At 43.5% G+C, this 23,383-nt stretch overlaps 1 protein-coding gene across 4 annotated transcripts in view; it reads right to left on the bottom strand.

Moving 5' to 3' along the window:
• The window catches only part of RABGEF1 (RAB guanine nucleotide exchange factor 1), a 125,229-nt gene that overhangs the window by 26,557 nt on the left and 75,289 nt on the right, over positions 1 to 23,383 (bottom strand). For all 4 annotated transcript variants that reach the window (XM_073616755.1, XM_073616754.1, XM_073616753.1 and 1 more), the window contains 2 exons: positions 16,789 to 16,955; positions 13,382 to 13,463 (listed from right to left, as the gene is read on the bottom strand). In XM_073616755.1, coding sequence (XP_073472856.1) covers positions 13,382 to 13,463; positions 16,789 to 16,955 — 249 coding nt within the window. The remainder of the gene's footprint in view (positions 1 to 13,381; positions 13,464 to 16,788; positions 16,956 to 23,383) is intronic.

Raw genomic sequence — 23,383 nt, 5'->3', positions numbered from 1 at the left:
ACACTGTGACTGGCTGCACTGGTCAGAAAACACTGTGGTGCCACCCCTTGTGAAATTACCGACCGATGCATGCTGGGTCGGTGACATCACAGGGGGCAGTGCCACCAGGTAAGGTCGCCGGGTAGCCCAGCCACTTAGCTATTTACAAGACGGCGCGCCATGGTGTGCATGGACCCTAAAAAGTTTCGAAATACTAGAGAAATGCTTAAATAATGCATTACAATGTAACAAAACCCATTCAATTCTAGTGGTCTAAAATGTAATGGAGATTTTAGTCGATTAAGGCACCATTCACATATATGCGAATTGTATCCGTTTGCATGCCATGTGAACCAAACCAGCTTTCTATGGAGCTGGGTCAACAGATATGCGGTGCAGTGGCAATGCCAATTCAAAAAGAGTTCTGAGCACTGCGGTGCGATTCAGATGCGAATTCCAGGCTCATTGCCTTTTATAGGAATACATCTGGAATTGCACATCTCATCGGTTTTGAACCGAAATTCATTTAAAGCGCCGAAAAAAATGGTGTGGGGGTCCTCCCTAATCCATACCAGCACACCAAAATTAGAAAACCGCATAGGGTCCACCCGTGAAACATCTGGTATGGATTTTGAGGGGAACCCCCATGCCAAAATGTAAGAAAAAAATGGCATGGGGTGACCTGAATCAGACCTTTACCTGAGATAAGCGAGGCCCCCCCCCCCCTAAAACCATACCAGGCCACATTGCTCTCAAAATGCAGGGGGGTTGTTTCGCCGCCCCAAAGCACCTTCTTTCTATGGGCTTCTTCCCCACATCCCTGGCTGGTGGTTATGGGGGTCTGCGGGCAAGGGGCTTATCGGAATCTGCAAGCCCCCATATTCCTGCCCCCCCATGTGAATAAGTATGGGGAACATTGTACCCCTGCTCATTCACCAAAAAAAAAAAAAGACAAAAATCAAATAAAAGCAGACAAATAAATTCCTTTATTAAAACAAAAACAATTTTCCCCAGTGTAGATAAAGCATCAATCACGATAAACGCCAATGCCGAAAAAAAAAAAAAATCAAAGAAAAAAAGGCTTTACACCTGTCGTTGGCTTCGGCCATCTGCCCGCACCGTTGTCTACCAGTTCGGCAACATCACCAGATGGCACCACCCCCTAGTGAAATCATCAACTGGTGCATGCTAGGTTTGTTAACATCACAGGGGGCAGGGTCTCCCGGTGATGTCGCTGGGTGGCCCCGCCTCAGTTTGCGCAAAAGTTATAGCGTCTAAAAAAATGGGGGATAGATTTATGGCTTTTTTATTATTACTATTTTTTTTTTTTTAAATTAGTAATGACGGCAATCTGCGATTTTTATCAGGACTGCGATATTATGGCCGACAGATCGGACACTTGACACTATTTTGGGACCATTGACACTTATACAGCGATCAAAGCTACAAATAGCCACTGATTACTGTATAAATTACACTGGCAGGGAAGGGGTTAAGCGCAAGGGTGTGATCAAGGGGTTAAGTGTGTTCCCTGGATGTGTTCTAACTGTAGGGGGGGATGGGCTCACTAAAACATGATCACTGCTCCCGATGACAGGAAGCAGTAGCTCCCTGTCACGTTGCTAGGCAGAACAGGGAAATGCCTTGTTTACATAGGCATCTCCCCATTCTGCCTCTCCTCGCCGCAATCGCTGGCCGCCGGTGAACATCCAAAGGGATGTACAGGTACACCCTTTTGCCTGCCCGTGCTATTCTGCCGACGTAAATTGGCATGCGGCGGTCGGCAAGTGGTTAAGAACTGTCAGACAGCAGAAGCACGCAACAGGTGCGGAGCTTTTTTTTCTTTTTCAGGGTCGATGGCAGCGTTGTTAATTGATGCTAGATCCACACTGGGGGACATTATTTAAAAAAAAAACAAAAAAAACAAAAAAACAAAGGAATTGGCAAAAACTGTCTGTTTTTATTTCTTTGTTTATGTCTATTTCTTTTTGTCACTTTTTTGGTGAATAAGTAGGGGGTACAATGTTGTCCATATTCATTCACATAGGGGAGGGGGCTGGGATGTGGGGTCCCCTTGTTAAGGGGGCTTCCAGATTCTGATAAGCCCCCTGCCCGCAAACCCAACAACCACTGGCCAGGGTTGTGGGGAAGAGGCCCTTGTCCCCATCAACATGGGGACAAGGGGCTTTGGGGTGGGCCCCAAAGCACCCCCCATGTTAAGGGCATGTGGCCTGGTATGGTTCAGAAGGGGTGCTCACTCATCCCCCTCCTTTTCCTTGCCTGCCAAGCTGCATGCTCGGATAAGGGTCTGGTATGGATTTTGGGGGGCCCCCAGCCATTTTATTTTCAATTTGTGGCGTGGGGGTTCCCATCAAAATCCATACCAGACCTAAGGGTCTGCTATCAATTTGGGGGGACGTCACACCATTTTTTTTCAGATCATATTTTTGTTCAAAGCTGATCCGATGTGCGATTCAGTTGTATTCCCATAGAAGGCAATGAGCCTGGAATTCGCATATAAACCGTATCAAAGTTTTCAGAAAAAGCACAGGACTCTTAAAACTTGCAACGCATTTTCACTGCCGCTGCACCGCATATACGTGAACCGGCTCCATAAAAAGCCAGTTTGATTCACATGTCATATGATTCAAATGCGATTCAAAACGCATTCAATCCTCATATATGTGAACAGAGCCTAATACATAGAATGCATTAAGGTAAAAAATCTTGAGCCTTTAGAACCACTTTAATTCTCTGTTACACACAGCCCAACCACTTTATACCCTCCTATTAATTGCAAACCACCACTAACAAAAAATAAACAAAACATCTAATTGTGTGCAACTGACATGTTCCTTTTCTTTATGTTCAACATAGGGGCTTACTAATAAAATCTTGTAGAAAACATGTATAAGTAGTAAACATTGCTATATCTTCAATCTTTAATAACGTATTTTATTTGTTCAGCTAATATCTAACGTATATGTCATTTTAGTGATTAAAGCTTTATCTGTTAATATTATTCAATGCGATTCAATAATAGTGCGTATTTTCACACCTTCTTTTTATTTATGTAACAAGATAAAATCGCTATAATGTAATATTTCCGTTACTTTAGCCATTTTCATAGTAATGATGTAGAATCTTACCTTCAAAATTCATCATAAAATCCCTATATAGAAATGTTGTTTTAACATGAAAAAATCCAACAAATTGAATATCAATATCACAATGTTTGACCTTTTATAAATATGAAGATGCTAAGGAAATGTAAGTGATGTGAAGTGAGTTTAATAAAAGACCACATAGATTATTTCTTGCTGGAAATAAATATTTTAAGCAACAGACAGCATGGATTCATGAAAGACAGAAGTTGTCAGACAAATCTGATTTCTTTTTATGAGGAGGTAAGTAAAATCTTAGACAAAAGCGCACACGGCTAATCTGTAAGGTAAAGTCTACAGGCTTGGAAAGATCAATTTGTAAATGGATAGAAAACTGCCTAAAAGACAGAATTCAGAGAGTGGTGGGTAATGATTCTTACTCTGAATGCGCTAAGGTGACAAGTGGCGTACGCCAAGGCTCAGTGTTGGGACCCTTACTTTTTAATATCTTTATAAAGGATATAGATTCTGGGATTAAAAGTAAAATTTCTGTATTTTCAGATGATGCCAATCTATGCAGTGGAATAACATCCTTACAGGATGTCTCCAATTTACAAGCCAACCTCAATGCAACCTCCTTAAATGGGCAACTATGTGGCAAATTAGGTTTAATCAGCGTGGATAAAAATCAATGATAAAAATCAATGATTTATAAAAAAAAAACAAAAAAAACAAAAAGCGTTTTTTATTTAACCACTTCAGCCCCGGAAGGATTTGCCCCCTTCCTGACCAGATGACTTTTTGCGATTCGGCACTGCGTCGCTTTAACTGACAATTGCACGGTCGTGCGATGTTGTACCCAAACAAAAATTGACGCGCGCCCCCCCCCCCCCCCCCCACAAATAGGGCTTTCTTTTGGTGGTATTTGATCACCTCTGCGGTTTTTATTTTTTGCGATATAAACAAAAAAACAGCGACAATTTTTGAAAAAAAAAAAAAACATGCAATATTTTTTACTTTTTGCTATAAATATCCCCAAAAATGTATTTAAAAAAAAAATATTTTTTTCCTCAGTTTAGGCCGATATGTTATTCTTCTACTTATTTTTGGTAAAAAAAAACCCAAAAAAACGCAATAAGCGTATATTGATTGGTTTACGCAAAATTTATAGCGTCTGCAAAATAGGGGATAGTTTTATGGCATTTTATTTTTTTTATTAGTAATGGCGGCAAGCTGTGATTTTTATTGTGACTGTGACATTATGGCGGACACATCGGACACTTTTGACACTATTTTGGGACCGCTGTCATTTATACAGCGAACAGTGCTATAAAAATGCACTGATTACTGCGTAAATGACACTGGCAGTGAAGGGGTTAACCACTAGGGGGCGATCAAGGGGTTAAGTGTGTCCTAGGGAGTGATTCTAACTGTGGGGGTGATGGGCTTCAACACACATGACAGCGATCACTGCTCCCGATGACAGAGAGCAGTGATCTCTGTCACGTCACAAGGCAGAACGGAGAAATGTCTTGTTTACAAAGGCATCTCCCCGTTCTACCTCTCCGTGACACGATCACGGGCACCCGGCGGAAACTGAGTCCGCGGGACCCGCGGTCACGGAGAACACGACGAGCGCCCACAGCACTGCTTCTTAAAGGGGACGCACCTGTACGACATTTTGCCCACACGTGCCATTCTGCCGACGTATATCGCCATGCAGCGGTTAAAATTTATTTTTTTTAATTTATTTTAATAAAATGCTTTTGGAGTAAAAATCTATCTATCTATCTAAAGATAGTATTACTGTATCTTAAAACGAAAACTATTGTTTATTCAGCATGAAATGAAGCTTAATTATGAAGCATGAGGCTGTATATTCTGCAATATTTACATTTTTGGTAAACTCATTCAATGAATCCAAGCTCTGCAAGCTGAGATAACATGCACTGCATTGATGCATTCAAACAATTTCTAACTACCAGCAAGAATAAGAGCCCTTTTACACTCACAGCGCCCGGACATCGGCGGTAAAGTGCCTCTATTTTTAGCGTTGCTTTACCGTCATTTTAGCTGCGCTTTTCACCTCCTCTAGCAGCCAAGGGTTAAGAGCGCCGCTGCTACGGCGCTGCCCATTGATCTTAATCAGCCTCAAAGAAGGCTGATCATTGATCAGCCTCAAAGAAGCTGCTTGCAGGACTTTTTTTTGATGTCCTGCTAGCGGACCGCTCCAGTGTGAGGCGCTTTGAGGAGCTATATCGCTAAAAATAGCGCCTGTAGTGTGAAAGGGGTCTTAGTCCTTCCATTTAAAGAGCATCTGTCATTTCAGATCCATCATGGCAGTACCTGTTAGCGGGCATCCACTCACCTGCTGCCGCCATGTCCCTCACCTTGTTGTGTCACTGCCGCATCACCGGCCGTCCCATTAAAGTGAATGAGACTGTCGGTGAGTCAATAGTGGGTCAGAGGAGGAGCCGCTGCGGGACAGAGATGACAGTTGCTCTTTAAAAATAGGATTTTTTAAAACAGCTTACCTGTAAAATCCTTTTCTTGGAGTACATCATAGGACACAGAGCCTTAAGTATTTACTTAGTGGGTTATAGCTACCTTCAGGTGTTGACACTGGCACACCCAATACAGGAAGTTGACTCCCCTATATATCCCCTACTCCTTCCAGGAGTACCTCAGTTTTTGTAGCCAAGCAATATACTTACACCCCAGAAAAAGAGGGACGGGACCTCTGTGTCCTATGATGTACTCCAAGAAAAGGATTTTACAGGTAAGCTGTTTTATCGTACATCATTGCTTTATCGTACATCATAGGACACAGAGCCTTAAGTATTTACTTAGTGGGACGTCCCATAGCAATGCTACTTGAGGGGAGGGAGACACAATCCGTAGGGCACTCCCAGACCTTGAGGACTTATACTGCTGCCTGCAGCACACTGCGCACGAAGGCGATATCCTCATTCCTTCTTACATCCACTTGGTAAAATTTTGTGAATGTATGGACCGAAGACCAAGTTGCGGCCTTGCAAATCTGAGCAAAGGAGGCCTTGTGACACACTGCCCAGGAAGCACTAACTGCTCTGGTAGAGTGCGCTTTAATTTCAAAAGGGGGAATCTTACCCCTTAAATCATAACTTGCCGAATCCACTTAGAAACAGTGGATTTCCACGTTGCCTGTCCTTTTTTAGGACCCTCTGGCAGAATAAATAAGACATCAGTCTTACGAATCTGAGCAGTTTTCTTTAAAAAGATTTTCACTGCTCTCACTACATCCAGACAATGTAATGACTTTTCTTCCCTGGAACATGGTTTTGGGAAAAACGATGGCAGGACAATATCTTCATTCAGATGAAAGCCTGAAACCACTTTTGGCAAAAAGCCTGGACGAAGGCGTAACACCACTCTTTCCTCATGAATAATCAAATATGGCTCTTTACAAGAAAGAGCAGCCAATTCTGAAAGCCTCGTTGCTGATAGCAACCAAAATTATCAGCTTCCTAGTCAGAAGGACTAAGGGAACTTGTTGTAATGGTTCAAATGGCGGTTTTTGTAACACTGACAAAACTAAATTAAAGTCCCAAGGGGTTAAAGGCGATTTAACGGGCGGATTAATCCGCATCACCCCTTGCATAAAACCCCGGACTAAAGAATGCGTAGCAAGCGGTCTTTGAAATAAAACTGATAAGGCTGAGACTTGGCCCTTAATAGTACTTAGGGCCAACTTCATCTCTACGCCCAATTGTAGAAAGGCAAGGATTCTGCCTATAATATATCTCCGAGGGTGCCAACCCTTGGATTCACACCAGGAAATGTAAGCTTTCCGAACTCCATAATATACAGCTCTGGAAACTGGTTTCTTTGCATTGATTAAAGTTGAGATAACAGACCTGGAAAGCCCATGCTTCTTCAGAATGTGGGTTTCAATAGCCAAGCCGTTAAATTTAGCGTTCATAAAGTAGGATGGAATATCGGCCCCTGCGATAGCAGGTCTGGCCTTAGTGGGAGAGGCCAAGGACCCTCCACTGCCATCTTTACGATCTCTGCATACCATGACCTTCTGGGCCATGCTGGTGCTACCAGAATTACAGGCTTTCTTTCCAGCTTGATCCTGCAAAGAAGTTGAGGCAGCAACTAAATCGGGGGAAAAGCATAGATCAGTGAAAACTGATCCCAAGGAGTTACCAGCGCATCTGTTCTGTATGCGAGTGGATACCTTGTTCTGGACACAAAGTTGACTAACTTCATGTTGAATCTGGATGCTAGAAGATCTATGTCCGGAGTCCCCCATCTTTGGCAAACAGCCCGAAACACTTCGGGGTGAAGAGACCATTCCCTTGGGAATAACTGCAGGCAATTTAGATAGTCTTCCTGCCAATTTTCTACTCCTGGAATGAAAACTGCCGATAGGGATGAGACATTTCCTTTATGCCCAAGTTAGGTTATGGTTCACCTCTCTATGAGCTGAGAGACTCTTGGTGCCCCCTTGGTGACTAATATAGGCCACAGCCGTGGCATTGTCGGATTGAATCCGCACTGGACAATTCTTTAACCTGGAGGTCCAGGTATTCAGAGCCAGATACACTGCCCGAATCTCTAGGATGTTGATGGGCAGGGCACTTTCGAGTTTTGACCACTGTCCCTGGACAGTCGTCTCCTCTAGTACCGCTCCTCAGCCTGAGAGACTGGCATCTGTCGTTACTACTTTCCAGATTATTGGTCTGAAGGATTTGCCCTTAAGCAAATTCTGGCTTCGGAACCACTAACTGAGGCTTTGAGACACTCTTGGGGACAGCCGCATTGGCAAGTCCAAAGCTTGGATCGTCTTATTCCAAGCAGAGAGGATTCTGTTTTGCAACAGTCTTGAATGGAACTGGGCATAGGGGACTGTTTCGCATGAAGCTACCATCTTTCCTAACAACCTCATGCAAAGGCAAATTGAATGATTTGCTTTTGACCTGACCATTCCTACCAGCTCTTGTATGGAGCTGATCTTTGCTGGAGGCAAGAACACCTTTTTCTGGGCTGTATCTATGATCAGGCGTAAGTAATCCAGCATTCTTACTTCTCTAGGTTGAGGATCCAACCGAGACTTTCCAGGTAACTGGTTGTAATGCGTACGCTTTGCCTTAAGTGAGTCACTGACTGGTCTGTTAACAACAGATCGTCTAGGTACGCCAACACCGTTATGCCCTGTGCCCTCAACCTGGCTAGAGGTGGGGCCAGTATTTTTGTGAATACCCGTGGTGCTGTGGCTAGCCCGAAGGGTAAGGCCGCAAACTGAAAGTGCCGTTGTTCCACTTTGAATCGCAGATACCTTTGGTGAGCGGGAAATATAGGGACATGCATGATGTCGATGGATGCCAGAAGTTCTCCTCCTTGTAGGATGGAGACCACTGACCTGATCCAACTCCATTCGAAATGAGCACATTTTTAGGAACTGATTTCGATTTTTTAGATCCAGAATGGGCCTGACATCTCCATTCGGTTTTGGTACCGTAAACAGGTTTGAATAGAAACCTAAACCTTGTTCTTCCGTGGGGATCTGTATGATTACTCCTTGAGTCAATAATCGGTCTAATGCTTGAAACAGGGATTGTCTTTTCCCTGGATCCTTGGGAATGTTTGATCTCAGAAAGTGAGATGGTGGAAACTCCTGAAACTCTAGTTTGTATCCTAGAGTCAGTGTGGAGAGAGCCCATCTGTCCTGAGTTTGTCTCTGCCAGACTTCTGCGAAATTCAGAAGTCTTCCCCCCACCTTGGTGAGGGGAGACGCCTCTTAATGAGGAGGTCTTAGTATTCTGCTTTGTAGTCTTGCAGGTCCAGGTCTTCCTTTGAGCCTGGGCCTGACCCTGCGATTTTCCTCTGGAATCTGATGGTGGAAGCCGTTGCCACGGCTTAGAGGCGGATGCGCTTGGCGCAGGAGAGAGTCCATTTAAATGAAGGACATTTATACTTTTTATACTGGAAATCGCAGCATCTACTGCTGGAACTTTTCATTTTTTGGTGAATTTTTCCTCCATAGGATAGAGAACTGAGAATCTCTTTGGAGGGAGAAAATGCTTATCCGGACAATCCCATTCGGTATAAATAAGCTTCTCTAGTAATGTGTGGACTGGAAACGCATGCACTGGTTGTGAAGGTTTCAAGGAACCCAAAGAAGAAACCAGACTTTCAGCTGACTCTGTTAGGGGTAGCATGAAAGTGGAGCGAACCATGTCCGTAAGGATTTGTACCTCAGATTGTGAAGCTGAAACTTCAAATGTTGTTTCCTCCGCAGAGGAGTAATCGGTTTGTTTTTCCCGATCGTTTGAAGGCAATACATGTCCTGTCCCCACGTTAAGGGGTTTGGAGTTGAAGAGAGGGATCTAGCACACTTCTTATCCCCTTTAATGGAGGATGCTATTAAAGCCGCTAATCTTCCTTCTAGGCCCTGAAGGGCAGAGGAAAATGCATCTTCAGTCTTGTATTAAAGGGGCTAAAGTGTGAGAAGCAGTTGCACCACCAATTGCTTCCAATGACTCATCCTGGCTTGCCATGTCAGGTATCTCCAGAGAGGATGACAATGTGGAGGCATGTCTGGAGATCCCAGCGCCTGGGGGTGGTTTTGGTGCCTTAGTAGTAAGCCTTGAAGCCATAGTGCAAAGCACAAAAAGCAAAAGGTGCTCTAAGAACTGTTCTATTTACTTGAACAATAGAAGGAAAAACAGTGGTAGAATGATCTAATGCTAAACAATACTTTTTTTTTGTACTGCAAATGCCCGTGTAAACCCCTCACGTGCACCAGCTCTTCTGTGTCCTGTGGCAGCCTTACTTCAGCTGCTCTGATAGACACTGTCTGTTTCCCAGAGTATCAGCTTTAGGCATTTTACAATATAATTGAAAGATAAGTCATAGGTGGACTTTGCAGTTCCTATGCTTTCCTCTTACCTTTTCCTCGCAGCAGTATACTGCTGTAAACAGACAGATCCAAACTTCACCCATCACGGCAGGCAGCGTGTTTAAACCTTCAAAGACTGGGGCCCTTTTAATAGGGGTTCGACTCCTTTGGACCATGTATAGCACCACCTCAGGACAGCTTTAGGAAATGTAGCAAGACCAAAAAGAGTCCTGGTTCCTAGGGTCCAGCCCTCAAAGAGGAGCGTTACAGGCAAAACCTCTCTCTTCTATGCAAGGCCGGGGTACCATCCTGGAGCCGCAGTGCCGGGATGGATCCAGTTGTGGAGGCTTTTTAAATCCAGCATGGATCCCTCCTGGAGCTCCGCAGAGCACATCTTCACTCATGTCAACACCTTTAGACACTGGCTAAAAAAACTGAGGTACTCCTGGAAGGAGGAGGGGTTATATAGGGGAGTCAACTTCCTGTATTGGGTGTGCCAGTGTCAACACCTGAAAGGTAGCTATAACCCACTAAATAAATACTTAAGGCTCTGTGTCCTATGATGTACGATAAAGAAATTATGATTTAAATCGAGTCGATTTAAATCAAGGCTTTTTACTAGTGATTTAATCATAATTTCAATTGTGATTTAAATCAAATCCACCCTGGGTTTAATGTTGATAAATGTAAAGTTATGCACTTGTGGGCTAAGAATATGCATGCATCATACTTAATAGGGGGAATACAACTTGGGAATCAACGGTGGAGAAGGATCTGGGTGTTCTGGTAGATCATAAGCTTAATAATAGCATGCAATGTCAAGCTGCGGTTTCCAAAGTGAGCAAAATCCTTTCTTGTATTAAGAGGAGGTATGGACTCGAGAGAGAGAGATATAATTTTGCTCCTGTACAAATCATTATTAAGACTTCATCTGGAATAAGCAGTTCAGTTTTGGGCACCAATTCACAAAAAGGATATCAGGGAACTGGAGAAAGTGCAGGGAAGGGCAACCAAACTGATAAGAGGTATGGGGGAGCTCAGCTATGAGGAAAGATTAAAGGAACTGAGTTTATTCTCTCTTGAGAAGAGGAGATTAAGGGGAGATATGATCAACATGTACAAATACAGTAGGTGACCGCGATATTGTGTCAATCTCGCCGAATTTAATCGGCGAGATTTGATACCTGCGAGCCCCGTCGCGGGAGCCAGCGCCGAGCCGGCTCGCTGATCGGGAAAGGAAAACTTTTTTTTCCTTTCGCAATGAGCGACAGGCAGTGCTGACAGCTGTCCGGTATGAATAATGAGGGGAAACGCCGCGCCAAATTTTAAATTAAAAAAACGGCGTGGGTTCCCCCTCAGGGGCATACCAGGCCCTTAAGTCTGGTATAGATTGTAAGGGGAACCCCCTACGCCGAAAAATCGGCGTGGGGGTCCCCCCCAAAATCCATACCAGACCCTTATCCGAGCACGCAGCCCAGCCGGTCAGGAAAGGGGGTGGGGACAAGCGAGCGCCCCCCCTCCTGAACCATACCAGACCGCATGTCCTCAAGATGGGGGGTGGGTGCTTTGGGGGAGGGGGGCGCCCTGCGGCCCCACCCCACCCCAAAGCACCTTGTCCCCATGTTGATGAGGACAAGGGCCTCTTCCCGACAACCCTGGTCGTTGGTTGTCGGGGTCTGCGGGCGGAGGGCTTATCGGAGTCCAGGAGCCCCCTTTAATAAGGGGGCACCCAGAGCTGCCTAATAAATTACTTTTAAAACCTGTGTAGTGTGTTTTTTTTGTTGACACTTTTTTCCCCTAGGTGAATGGGTAGGGGTACCATGTACCCCATACTCATTCACATAGGGTGGGGGGGCCGGGATCTAAAGGGGGCTCCTGGATTCCGATAAGCCCTCCGCCCACAGACCCCGACAACCAACGGCCAGTGTTGTCGGGAAGAGGCCCTTGTCCTCATCAACACGGGGACAAGGTGCTTTGGGGTGGGGGTGGGGGGGTCGCAGGGCCCCAAAGCACCCACCTCCCGATGTTGAGGGCATGCGGCCTGATACGGTTCAGGAGGGGGGGGGCGCTCGCTCGTCCCCACCCCCTTTCCTGACTGGTCGGGCTGTGTGCTCGGATAAGGGTCTGGTATGGATTTTGGGGGGGACCCCCACGCCGATTTTTCGGCGTAGGGGGTTCCCCTTACAATCCATACCAGACCTAAGGGCCTGGAATGCCCCTGAGGGGAACCCACTCCGGTTTTTTCATTTAAAATTTGGCGTGACATTTCCCCTCATTATTCATACCAGACAGCTGTCAGCACTGTCTATCGCTCATCGTGAAAGGAAAAAAAAAGTTTTCCTTTTCCGATCAGCAAGCCAGCGCGACATGCACAGTACCCTGTCGCCGAGAACCAGCGCGATGGGATCGCGCTGGAAACACAATCTCGCTGTCAGGTACTGTACATAAGTGGTCCATATAGTGAACTTGGTGCAGAGTTTTTCACTTTAAGGTCATCACAGAGGACAAGAGGGCACTCTTTACTTCTGGAGGAAAAGAGATTGAATCTCCAAATACAGAAAAGTTTCTTCACAGTAAAAAGCTGAGAAAATGTGAAATATACTTCAACAGCCGGTTGTGGCCAGCTCAGTAGATTGCTTTAAAAAAAAAGCCTGGATTCTTTCCTAAATGCACAGGATATAACTGAATACTAACATTTAAAGGTAAAGTCGATCCAGGAAATATCTGATTGCCTCTTGGGGGATCAGGAAGGAATTTTACCCCCTGCTGGAGCAAACTGGATTGTGCTTTGCTGGGGGTTTTTGCATTCCTCTGGATCAACAGTGGGTAAAGGATTGTGTATATAAGACTGTATGATTTTGTTTTCCCTTTTATTGGTTGAATTAGATGGACTTGTGTCTTTTCAACCAGACCAACTATGTAACCATGTTGTGAAAGAAACACACAAGATTTGCTTTAGGAATTTGAAATTTTACATATATTATAGGGGAACCTGGATACCTTACACAAAAAAAAAATAAAAAAAATATTTAAAAGGTGCTGAAAATGAATATAAAAATTGCCCAGAGAAAAGTAAACTGTTTAAATATGTCAAATAACCAAAACTGCAAAACAGAATGTTCAGCCTTTATAAATAAGAAGCAAAATGTATTTTATGTTTAGAAGCTCCAGTAAAAAAAAAACCATGGATCAATGGTGACAAAACTGTGATTAATAAACATAAAGAAACCCAATACAGTCTTGCAAATAATGGTGACAACAAATATAGTTGTCAGAAACGTATGAATAAATTGTAGATGAGCCAAGAAAAAACGCTATCTGGTTTAAAGGGAGAAAGAAAATCAATGGGCTTCAGCTTCACTAAATGGTGTGTGATGGTTTGTCTAGTTAACATCTGAAAGGATGGGGTTACCTTTCCAATACATCTGCAATTTGTCTGCTGTGTTCTGGTAAAAGTCTTGAGTGTATTCTGACAATTCTTCAATATTTGACTCCTGGGGAGACAGCAAGAGAGACAATCAACAACATGTTTTCACAGCAGAATCAAACTTCAGTTTCTCATGACACATCTCAGGGATGATGGAGCTATTAATTATTGAATATACAAGAAATGAGCATTAAAACAAGCAATTTCTGAAGCAGAAAATAGACTTTAATAAAATGGCACCACCATGTGTCTTATGTGGTAGGAACACATGTATAATAACCAGTTGCCGCCCGCCCACCGTCAAATGATGGAGGGACGGTGCGGCTCTCGTTCTGGGTCAACGTCACATGACCCCCGCGGTGGCGCACAGCATGGCGTTTATGGCCGCACCATGTTGCTAGGACACAGCGTGACCCCGATCTCTATAAAGAGCCGCTGAATCGGCTCTTAACCACTTGCTTACCAGGCCAATTCTGACATTTCTCTCCTACATGTAAAAATCATCATTTTTTTGCTGGAAAATTACATAGAACCCCCAAACATTATATATGGTTTTTTAGCAAAAACCCTAGAGAATACAATGGCGGTCATTGCAACTTTTTATCTCGCACGGTATTTGCACAGCAATTTTTCAAATACGTTTTTTTTTTGGGAAAAAAAACAGTTTTGTGCTTAAAAACAAAAACAAAACAGTAAAGTTAGCCCAATGTTTTTGCATAAGATGAAAGATGAAGAGTAAATAGATACCTAACATGTCACGCTTTAAAATTGTGCGCACTCATGGAATGGTGCCAAACTTCGGTACTTAAAAATCTCCATAGGCGACACTTTGAAAATTTTTACAGGTTACCAGTTTAGAGTTACAGAGGAGGTCTAGGGCTAGAATTATTGCTCTTGCTCTAACACACGCGGCGATACCTCACATGTGTGGTTTGAACGACGTTTACATATGTGGGCGGGGCTTACGTGTGTGTTCGCTTCTGAGCGCGAGCTACCGGGGACAGGGGCGTTTTAAAAAATTTATTTATTTATTTTTTTATTTTACTTTATTTTTACACTTTTTTTACATCAAATTTTTTTTGATCACTTTTATTCCTATTGCAAGGAATGTAAACATCACTTGTAAATAGGAATCTATTGTGACAGATCCTCTTTATGGAGAGATGCGGGGTCAATAAGACCCCACATCTCTCCTCCAGGCTGTAAAGCATAAGATCGGAAAAAAAAAATTCTCTGATCTCATGCTGACAGCCGCGATCGCGGCTTTGTTTACAATGCGGGGTCCGGGCGTGACGTCATAATATCTCGCCCGGGCCTTGCGACGGTCATGGAGATGACTGGTGACCATCTGGTCACCAGTCATCTCTATCGTCCTCATCCGGCGCCGGCTGATTCATTCTCCGGGCTCCCGATTGCACGGGAGAGCCCGGAGAAGCACCAGATGGAGGCGGGAGGGGGGGCGTCCCCTCCCGTCGCCTATAAGAACGATCAAGCGGCGGAAGTGCCGCTATGATCATTCTTATCGTGCACAGAATCGCCTGCTAAAAAGAATGATATCTGAATGATGCATGTAGCTACAGGCATCATTCAGATATCCCCCTTCAAAGTGAGGATGTCATTTTACTATGACCAGGTAGCCAAGTGGTTAACCATGTGATCAACTACTGTGTCCAATCACAGCCGGTCACATGTAAACACAGAGGTGCTGGAAATTGGCTCTCCTCGCCTCACACTGACAGTGTGTGGAGAGGAGAGCCGATCAGTGGCATCTTCTCACAGGGGACAGCAAGAGAGGTAATCAGGACACTGATCATCAACGCCCTGGTTGATGGGCGGTCATTTCTGGGCTCAGTCTCAAGTGCAAGAGATTTTGTATTTGCAATTTACTAGCTCCGCTGACCCTGGTGACAAACCAAGGTTCCCTCACTTTGGAAGCATTTAATCTCGCATCCTGTTTTGACTGTCGGACAGGACAGGAAAGGAAATCTCCACAATGGGACACAAAAGGCAAAAAAAAAAAAACAACTGACAGGGGTTATAATCCTCCCATACTCTATCCAAAAGAAAAAGTTTTGCCTCTAATTACACTTTGATTGTTGGTGTTTAAAAAGTTTTGACTAAAGTGAAAGTGTTCTAACCCCTGTCAGGTTTATTAATGCTACACATGCCCCACATTTGGGGGGGGGGGGGGGGTCACATTCTCTATTTGTCCTAGTGAGCATTGTTACTGGTACGGAAAGTGATGGGAAATTCAAATTTTATGGCTGTCAATGCAACAGAATTTAGACTTAGTTCACATCTATGTAGGTTGCAATTTGCATATTCCAAGTGCATTTTGCGTTTTTAAATACACGTCTTTAATCCACTGAAGTGTATGGAACCAAAAACCAGAAAAAAGTTCCTGGCCCTTTCCATAAAATGCACAGATGTTAACTACATCCATAGGAAACCATGTTAAATGGACCATAGTGTGTTTTTGCAAAACTGAAAATGCACCAAAAAAATGCATAGGTGTGAACCAGGCCTTAAAGGAAAATCTTTTACTTGAACACCTATTCTGGTGATAAATTCCCTTCCATTTGGAGAGATTTAACCTCTTCCTACTCTATGCAAAAAGAAACAAGAAAATAAAAAATTGGCTAGAAATACACATTTGCAAAATGGGTCTTTATACTATTCTCCTGTAATTCCTGTACATTAGAATTTACTCTGAGAGGAGGGAACACTCAGCAGGCCAGGCATAGAAGTGGAACTTTCAATTAACACACACTATTTTTAAATTGGTTCTAAAGGCTGAAGGTTTTTTACTTTCAGCCCCCCCTAATACTCACCTGAGACCGATCCTGATCCAGCAATGTGCAAAAGAGCAGAAGGTTTTCCCGAGTCTCTGCCTCCTCACTGGCTGGGACACAGCAGCAGGAGCTCCCACTGTTGACAATCACAGCCAGTGAGGAGAGAGCGGGGGTGGGGCTGAGACACGCTCCATGTACCTCAGACACAGAGGTAACTCGGGAGCAAGCTTGCTATGGGGGGCAATCAGCAAGGGGGGCTGCTCTGTACAAAACCATTACACAGACAGTACAGAGAAGGCAAGTATGAGATTATATATATATATATATAAAAATGAAACTTTACAAACACTTTAATCCTTCTAGCATTATTAAATATATAGGAAAGTATATCATATTTACTTGTTTTAAACTTTTTTTTATTTTTTAACATTTTTTCAGATACTTCCTGATTTTCAGGCCTATACAAATGACGTCATACATCCCAGGAGACTTCAGGAAAGAGGTTTGCTCAGGTTAAGCACTCTGCCTGCATGACTAGTTTAGGAAAACTTAAGAACATAAATGCATGACAGAACTACAAGGGAAAAAAGTTTTACAGACCTTCTTGTGCTGCACGGCTTCCAGGAAGATTTTACACTGTTTATACACATCATGCCCCGCTTTATGATAGGTCTTCAAAAATTCAATAAACTCCTTGGACACACGATCGGTCTCAATGCTGTACTGACGAGTGAGAGAAGGACTAGGAGCTTTTGGTTCTTTCATATCTACGGTCAACAGGAAAAATACAGGCCTTAAAAAAGTGCATCTGTCATGTAACTTTTACCAAGTGCCAGTGCATTAGCACAATAACACCCTTTTTCAATTTGGTATCATTTTCATAATGAAAGCAAGTGATTAAACTTTGCCTATACATTTTCTCTCGCAAATGGCCCACACTTTATTAAAATAGGAAGCGGTCCTGTTACACCAATCTCTCATAGCCATCCATTTAATCACCTCTAAGGAGCAAACAAATGACAATGTCACAAATATATTTCCAAAGGCGCAGTAAACATGTCACTGCTGCTTAAAGTGGAACTTCACTCTCCCAATCAACATTGACTATTTTTAATCCTTGTGCTGCTAGCATTAGTAAATAGATAGGAAAGTATATCATATTTAATTGTTTTAAACCTTTTTTATTTTACATTTCTTAATTTACTTCCTGGTTTCATGCCTAGGCAAATGTCATATCCCAGGAGTCTTCAGTAGGGGAGGGGATATCTCAGCTAAGCACACCCTGCTGCATGCATGCTTGAACTAAGGTTAGATAGGTTCCAGGAAGTAAACGCTACATGAATCATTTGCCCTTACTCAAGATGGCCATGGCCAGACATGCTAGGGGGTTGTTTTTCAAAGTGATTTCTCAACAAAATAAAGCATGGAGACATTGATGGATGGGGGAGTTTGCTTTGAATATTAAAAATTAATGCTCAGAAGCAATGAAGATCCGCTTTAATTGGAAAAGATGGTTGACCTCACAAGCACATGTTCAATATATCAGAAGAAAAAAAGAAGATTAAAAAAATATATATGTTTATATACATATATACCGATTCAGTGAATCTTACTGGATTGTGAATGCTGTTAAACCTTATTGATATAACAAACCCTAAATGATTCACCATATGCCATCTATTGTGGCGATCGGATCCCACAATTCCTTTAATAAAAAATATATTAGTTATACTCTAGGTCTAGGAGTTTAGAAACACAGTTGTTTTGCAGATAACAAACAAATTTAATATTAATCTTATCCATTGTCATCTCTGGAAAGTACTGTAAACTGATAAAGTGGAACTTAACAGTGAACTGGGTTAAAAATGTATTCACTTTAAAAAAGGTAAAGAGGTTTAACCTCCACATATGAAAAAGCTTCTTCAGAGCAGGAGTGAAAACGTGGAACAGACTTTCTCAGGAACTAGTTCTAATCAGCTTAGTTGTTGGTTTAAAAAAAGCTTGATGCATTCCTAAATGCACAAAATGTAACTGGATTAACATTTATGAGCTTATAGGACCAGAGATTGTTACCAATAGGTAACTATTTGCCTTTGATGATTAAGAATGATTGCTTTCCTCTGTTGGTGCAACCATGCATTAGGCCTGGTTCACACCTATGCGTTTTTCAGTCTGTTTTGCCGAAAAGCAATACAGTCCATTTAACATGGTTTTCTATAGGTCATGTTCACATCTCTGCGTTTTACACTGGTGAGTTTTATGGAAAGGTTCAGGGTCTTTATTTTACCCCGCAGCAGGTTGTGTTTTTGGTTCCATAGACTTTAATGGAAAAGCACCTGCTGTGTTTTTATGCTGGTTTCTCCTGCATGACAACAGACCCCTAACAAAAGCGCATTAAAAACACATCAAAAAATGCATGTATAAAACGCACCAGAAAAATGCATCAACAGTAACCTGCATAGGCGTGAAACTAGGCTTATAAGGGCTTTGCCTTCTTGTGGATAAACTGAAGGCATTGGGTTAGGCTCTTTTCACATGAGGCAAACACAGTTTTGATCAGCAGGGGATCTGTCTGCTGATCAGAACCGAGCGAGTGGGTGACAGGTCTGTGTCCACTCTGATCTATGGTCTGTATCTGCTCCGCTGGTTCATAGGGGTGAATGAACCGTCTGATCAGGTCAGCCTAAAAAAAAAAAAACTGACAGGCGGACCTGATGGGACCCTTTGTGTGAAAGGGGCCTCATGTATATGAGGTTTATAATTTTGTGAACTTTTTTTTGAACCTATATAGGTTAATATGCATTTCTCTGGGTATTTTAACTCCGGGTAGAATACATTTTACAGTAAATGAACAGCAGATGTTCCCATCATAAATGGTAAGAGTAGGGGTGGATAGGGTTATGGGAACACCTGTTGTGGTAAGTATCTGCAGCTTACTCTTCCTCCATTCATAGAACGTTACAGAAGGAGTGTGCATTTCCTTTCTTTTTTGTGAGTGCTGGCTGTCTCCTTTCACACCATAAAAACGCAGTCCAGATGCGTTCCAGATGCTTTTCTGCATGAGCATTTTTGATGCATTCTAGAACATTTTTGATGCAGTCCAGTGCATATTTCCTTGCATTTACAAAAATGTGAGGGGTGTACTCACACTTTTGTGTGTATATATATATATATATATATATATATATATACACACACACACACACACGTACAGATTATATATACACACACTATATATATATATATGTATATATATATATATATATGTATATATATATATATATATATATATATATATATATATATATATATATATATATATATATATATATATATATATATATATATATATATATATATATATATATATATACACATACATACATACACACCTAATTATATATACACACACACAATACCCACAGTTGATCCAGAGGAACTCTTACTGTGAAGAAGCCTTTCCATATTTGGAGATGAAATCTCTTTCCCCCCCAGACGTAAAGAGTGCCCCCTTGTCCTCAGTGATTAAAGTGAATAACTCAGCACCGAGTTCACTATATGGACCACTTATGTACAGTATCTCACAAAAGTGAGAACACCCCACTCATTTTTGTAAATATTTTATTATATCTTTTCATGTGACAACACTGAAGAAATGACACTTTGCTACAATGTAAAGTAGTGAGTTTACAGCTTGTATAAAACAGTGTAAATTTGCTGTCCCCTCAAAATAACTCAACACACAGCCATTAATGTCTAAACCGCTGGCAACAAAAGTGAGTACACCCCTAAGTGAAAATGTCAAAATTGGGCCCAATTAGCCATTTTCCCTCCCCGATGTCATGTGACTCGTTAGTGTTACAAGGTCTCGGGTGCGAATGGGGAGCAGGTGTGTTAAATTTGGTGCTATTATCCAGGAGGAGATGGAAGAACCCATTACAGTAGAGAAGCTGGGTATAGCATTGGCGAATTCAAAGCCAAAGAAAGCCCCAGGTCCAGATGGCCTTACACCAGCCTATTACAAGACCTTTTTTGAGACGCTTTCTAAACCATTTGTATCTGCGCTTAACTCGATCACAAAAGGGAATTCTTTCCCCTTAGACACTCTTAGAGCTTATATATCACTCATCCCAAAGGAGGGGAAGGATCTACAGCGCTGTGGGAGCTATCGGCCGATAGCTCTACTGAATGCCGATTTAAAATTATTCGCCAAGATATTGGCGAACAGGCTGCTTCCACATATACCGAGCCTAATTCATAAAGACCAAGCAGGCTTTGTACCACAACGGGAACCTCGCGACAACACCATTAGGGTAGTTAACCTGATTCATGCAGCCAGGACATCACGTCGACCCCTTCTCCTGCTGTCAACAGACGCGGAGAAGGCCTTCGACCGGGTGGATTGGACTTTCATCAGGGCCACTTTAGAACATATTGGCCTTCGCACCTCGATGCTCAGCTGGATAGTGTCACTCTACTCCGATCCCACGGCTGCGGTGAAGGTTAACGAGACGAGGTCGGGTTATTTCACTATCCGAAATGGAACCCGACAGGGCTGTCCCCTGTCCCCGTTGATCTTTATACACACCCTAGAACCTTTGCTCTGTAGGATACGGGCAAACCCAAATATTGTAGGCTTCCGTAAATCCTTTGGGGCTCATAAGGTCGCCGCCTTTGCGGATGACCTTATTTTCTTCCTGGCAGACCCACTTGCCTCGCTCCCTATTTTGCTCCATTCCCTTCGGGAATATGGGGCCCTGTCCCTCTTTCAAATAAATATGACCAAATCCTCCCTGCTTAACATTACGCTAGGCTCGGACACAGTGCGTCGATTACGTTCAGAATACCAATTCCATTAGGCAGCCAATACCATCCCCTATTTAGGAGTGGCGATTACCCTGTAACCCCGCAGATCTATATCAAGCCAATTTCACCCCAATGCTTCAGAGTCTCAAAATGGATCTGCATCACTGGCATTCCCTCACCCTAGCATGGTTTGGTCGATGTAATGCCATCAAGATGACCGCGTTGCCGAGGGTTCTTTACCTGCTACAAGCCCTCCCCATCCACCTCCCATCCCCCTTCTTCAAGCGAATTGACACACTGTTTCGAGAGTTTGTCTGGTCACACCGAAAGCCACGCATTAAATGGCAATTACTACATATGGCGAAACGTAGGGGGGGTTGGACTCCCGGACATGAAAGCCTACTATAGGGCAGCACATCTTACCAGGCTAATTGACTGGCACTGTCATGCGGAGGCAATACAATGGGTAACGGTGGAGCTGGAGGATTCCGACGGCACAGCCAAGAGCTGGCCTTGGATTACCACCCCATTACCAAAGGTCCTTGTTGATCACCCCACCTTAGGCAGCACATTACAGGTTGCCAGAGAAACCTTTCACAAATCCTCGGTATCCCCCATGGTGCCGGTTTTGGGTAACCCAGACTTCCCACCTGGCTGCCAGGGTCCAATTTATAGGTCCCTGTCGGCGGAGGGGAAGTGGCCACACCTCTATGACTTTCTTGGGCCAAATGGCCAGCTTAGTGCAGCTGTCGGATTGGAAGGCTTCAACCCGCCACTGGACTTCTTGAGTGGTCTCCAATTGCGTAACTACTTACGCCGATGCACACGGATCTTGGGCAGTCCACGCCCGCTCACAGAGTTGGAACAGATATGCCACCGCAGGGAACCCATACGCCACTCTCTGTCCTTAATCTATTCCTCCCTGATTTCCCCGGCTGAGGGATTTATTCCCCCTTTTATTTCTAAATGGGAGGATGATCTAGGAGTTCGCTTTGATGACTCCCAGAGGGAGAAGATTCTACATTTCGCCCAAAAATCCTCTTTAGCCACCAGGGTTCAGGAGACCTGTTACAAAATTGTGACTAGATGGTACAGAGTGCCATCCACTCTGCATCGGTTTTTTCCACAGGTCCCAAGTCTTTGCTGGCGCTGTGGGACGGGGGAAGGAACAATGTTCCATATTTTCTGGGATTGCTCTAAAATTAAACCTTATTGGCAGGAGGTGACACGCACGATCGAACATCTGACTGGTGCCACGTTGGAGGGTGACCCTGGGGCGTGTCTGTTACATCTCTCTAGACGACCAATCAAGAAATGTAAAGCCTCCCTTACTATACAGTTACTGAATGCAGCCAAGGCCTGCATTCCCTTATTTTGGAGATCGGAGACCCCACCAACTAAAATTCAGTGGTATGCCAAGGTTAATGAGTTGCGTGATATGGAGGATCTTACTGCCACTTTGTACGGTAGGGAGGAGGCCTTTCGTGAGACGTGGCGTCCCTGGCAGCACTTCATTTACACTGAGGTGTACCTCCGTGAGGTGGCACTGACTGAATGACCCTTGGTCTGGGGGCGCCGCCTAGTTGGGGGGCCCAGCCACCGCTCTTAGTCTTCTCTTTACCTCTTCATTCCTCTCCCTTTTTCTCCCCCCCTGGCCTCTCCCTTACACACCCTTATTTCTCTCTCCCCTCTGTTTCTTCCCCACACCTCCTTTTTCTCCTCTTGTTGCTTTATCCCATTTTTATACCCTTTCAGCGATGGGAAGGTCTATTCAGATATGTTGTATATCATGGTGTGCATCACACTTTGGTAGTATCCCATGGCTGAACTCTGCTGACTATCTAGGGAGTATTCACCCCTGGTCAGCGGAGAGTTTTTCATTCATTATTTGATTATGAAAGGTGCACGATTTAAATGATAAACAGGGTCACTCTCAGGAAACCTCCCCGGTTGAGTAGTTAGTCAGTTACTTAGTATGACCCATTTCCTCTTGTCTCATATATGTTCCACAGATCGTGCAAGCAGGAGAATTGCTACTCTATAGTATCGAAACGACAAATAACTCTGTTAATGACTATTCTCTACTATTGTTTTTACTGTAAACCCAAAAACTGTATGATGTTTTATGCTATGGCCTACTGAACTGTAACATTTATTTTTGGAAAATAAAGGAATTACAAAAAAAAAAAAATTTGGTGTTATCGCTCTCACTCTCTCATACTGGTCACCGGAAGTTCAACATGGCACCTCATGGCAAAGAACTCTCTGAGGATCTGAAAAAAAGAATTGTTGCTCTACATAAAGCTGGCATAGGCTATAAGAAAATTGCCAAGACCCTGAAACTGAGCTGCAGCATGGTGGCCAAGACCATACAGTGGTTTAACAGGAC

Source organism: Aquarana catesbeiana, linkage group LG02 (genome assembly GCF_042186555.1).
Source record: "Aquarana catesbeiana isolate 2022-GZ linkage group LG02, ASM4218655v1, whole genome shotgun sequence".
In the NCBI taxonomy this organism is placed as follows: Eukaryota; Metazoa; Chordata; class Amphibia; order Anura; family Ranidae; genus Aquarana; species Aquarana catesbeiana.
Note: the sequence above shows the minus strand (reverse complement) of the source record. Positions and strands in the feature narration are given on the sequence as shown.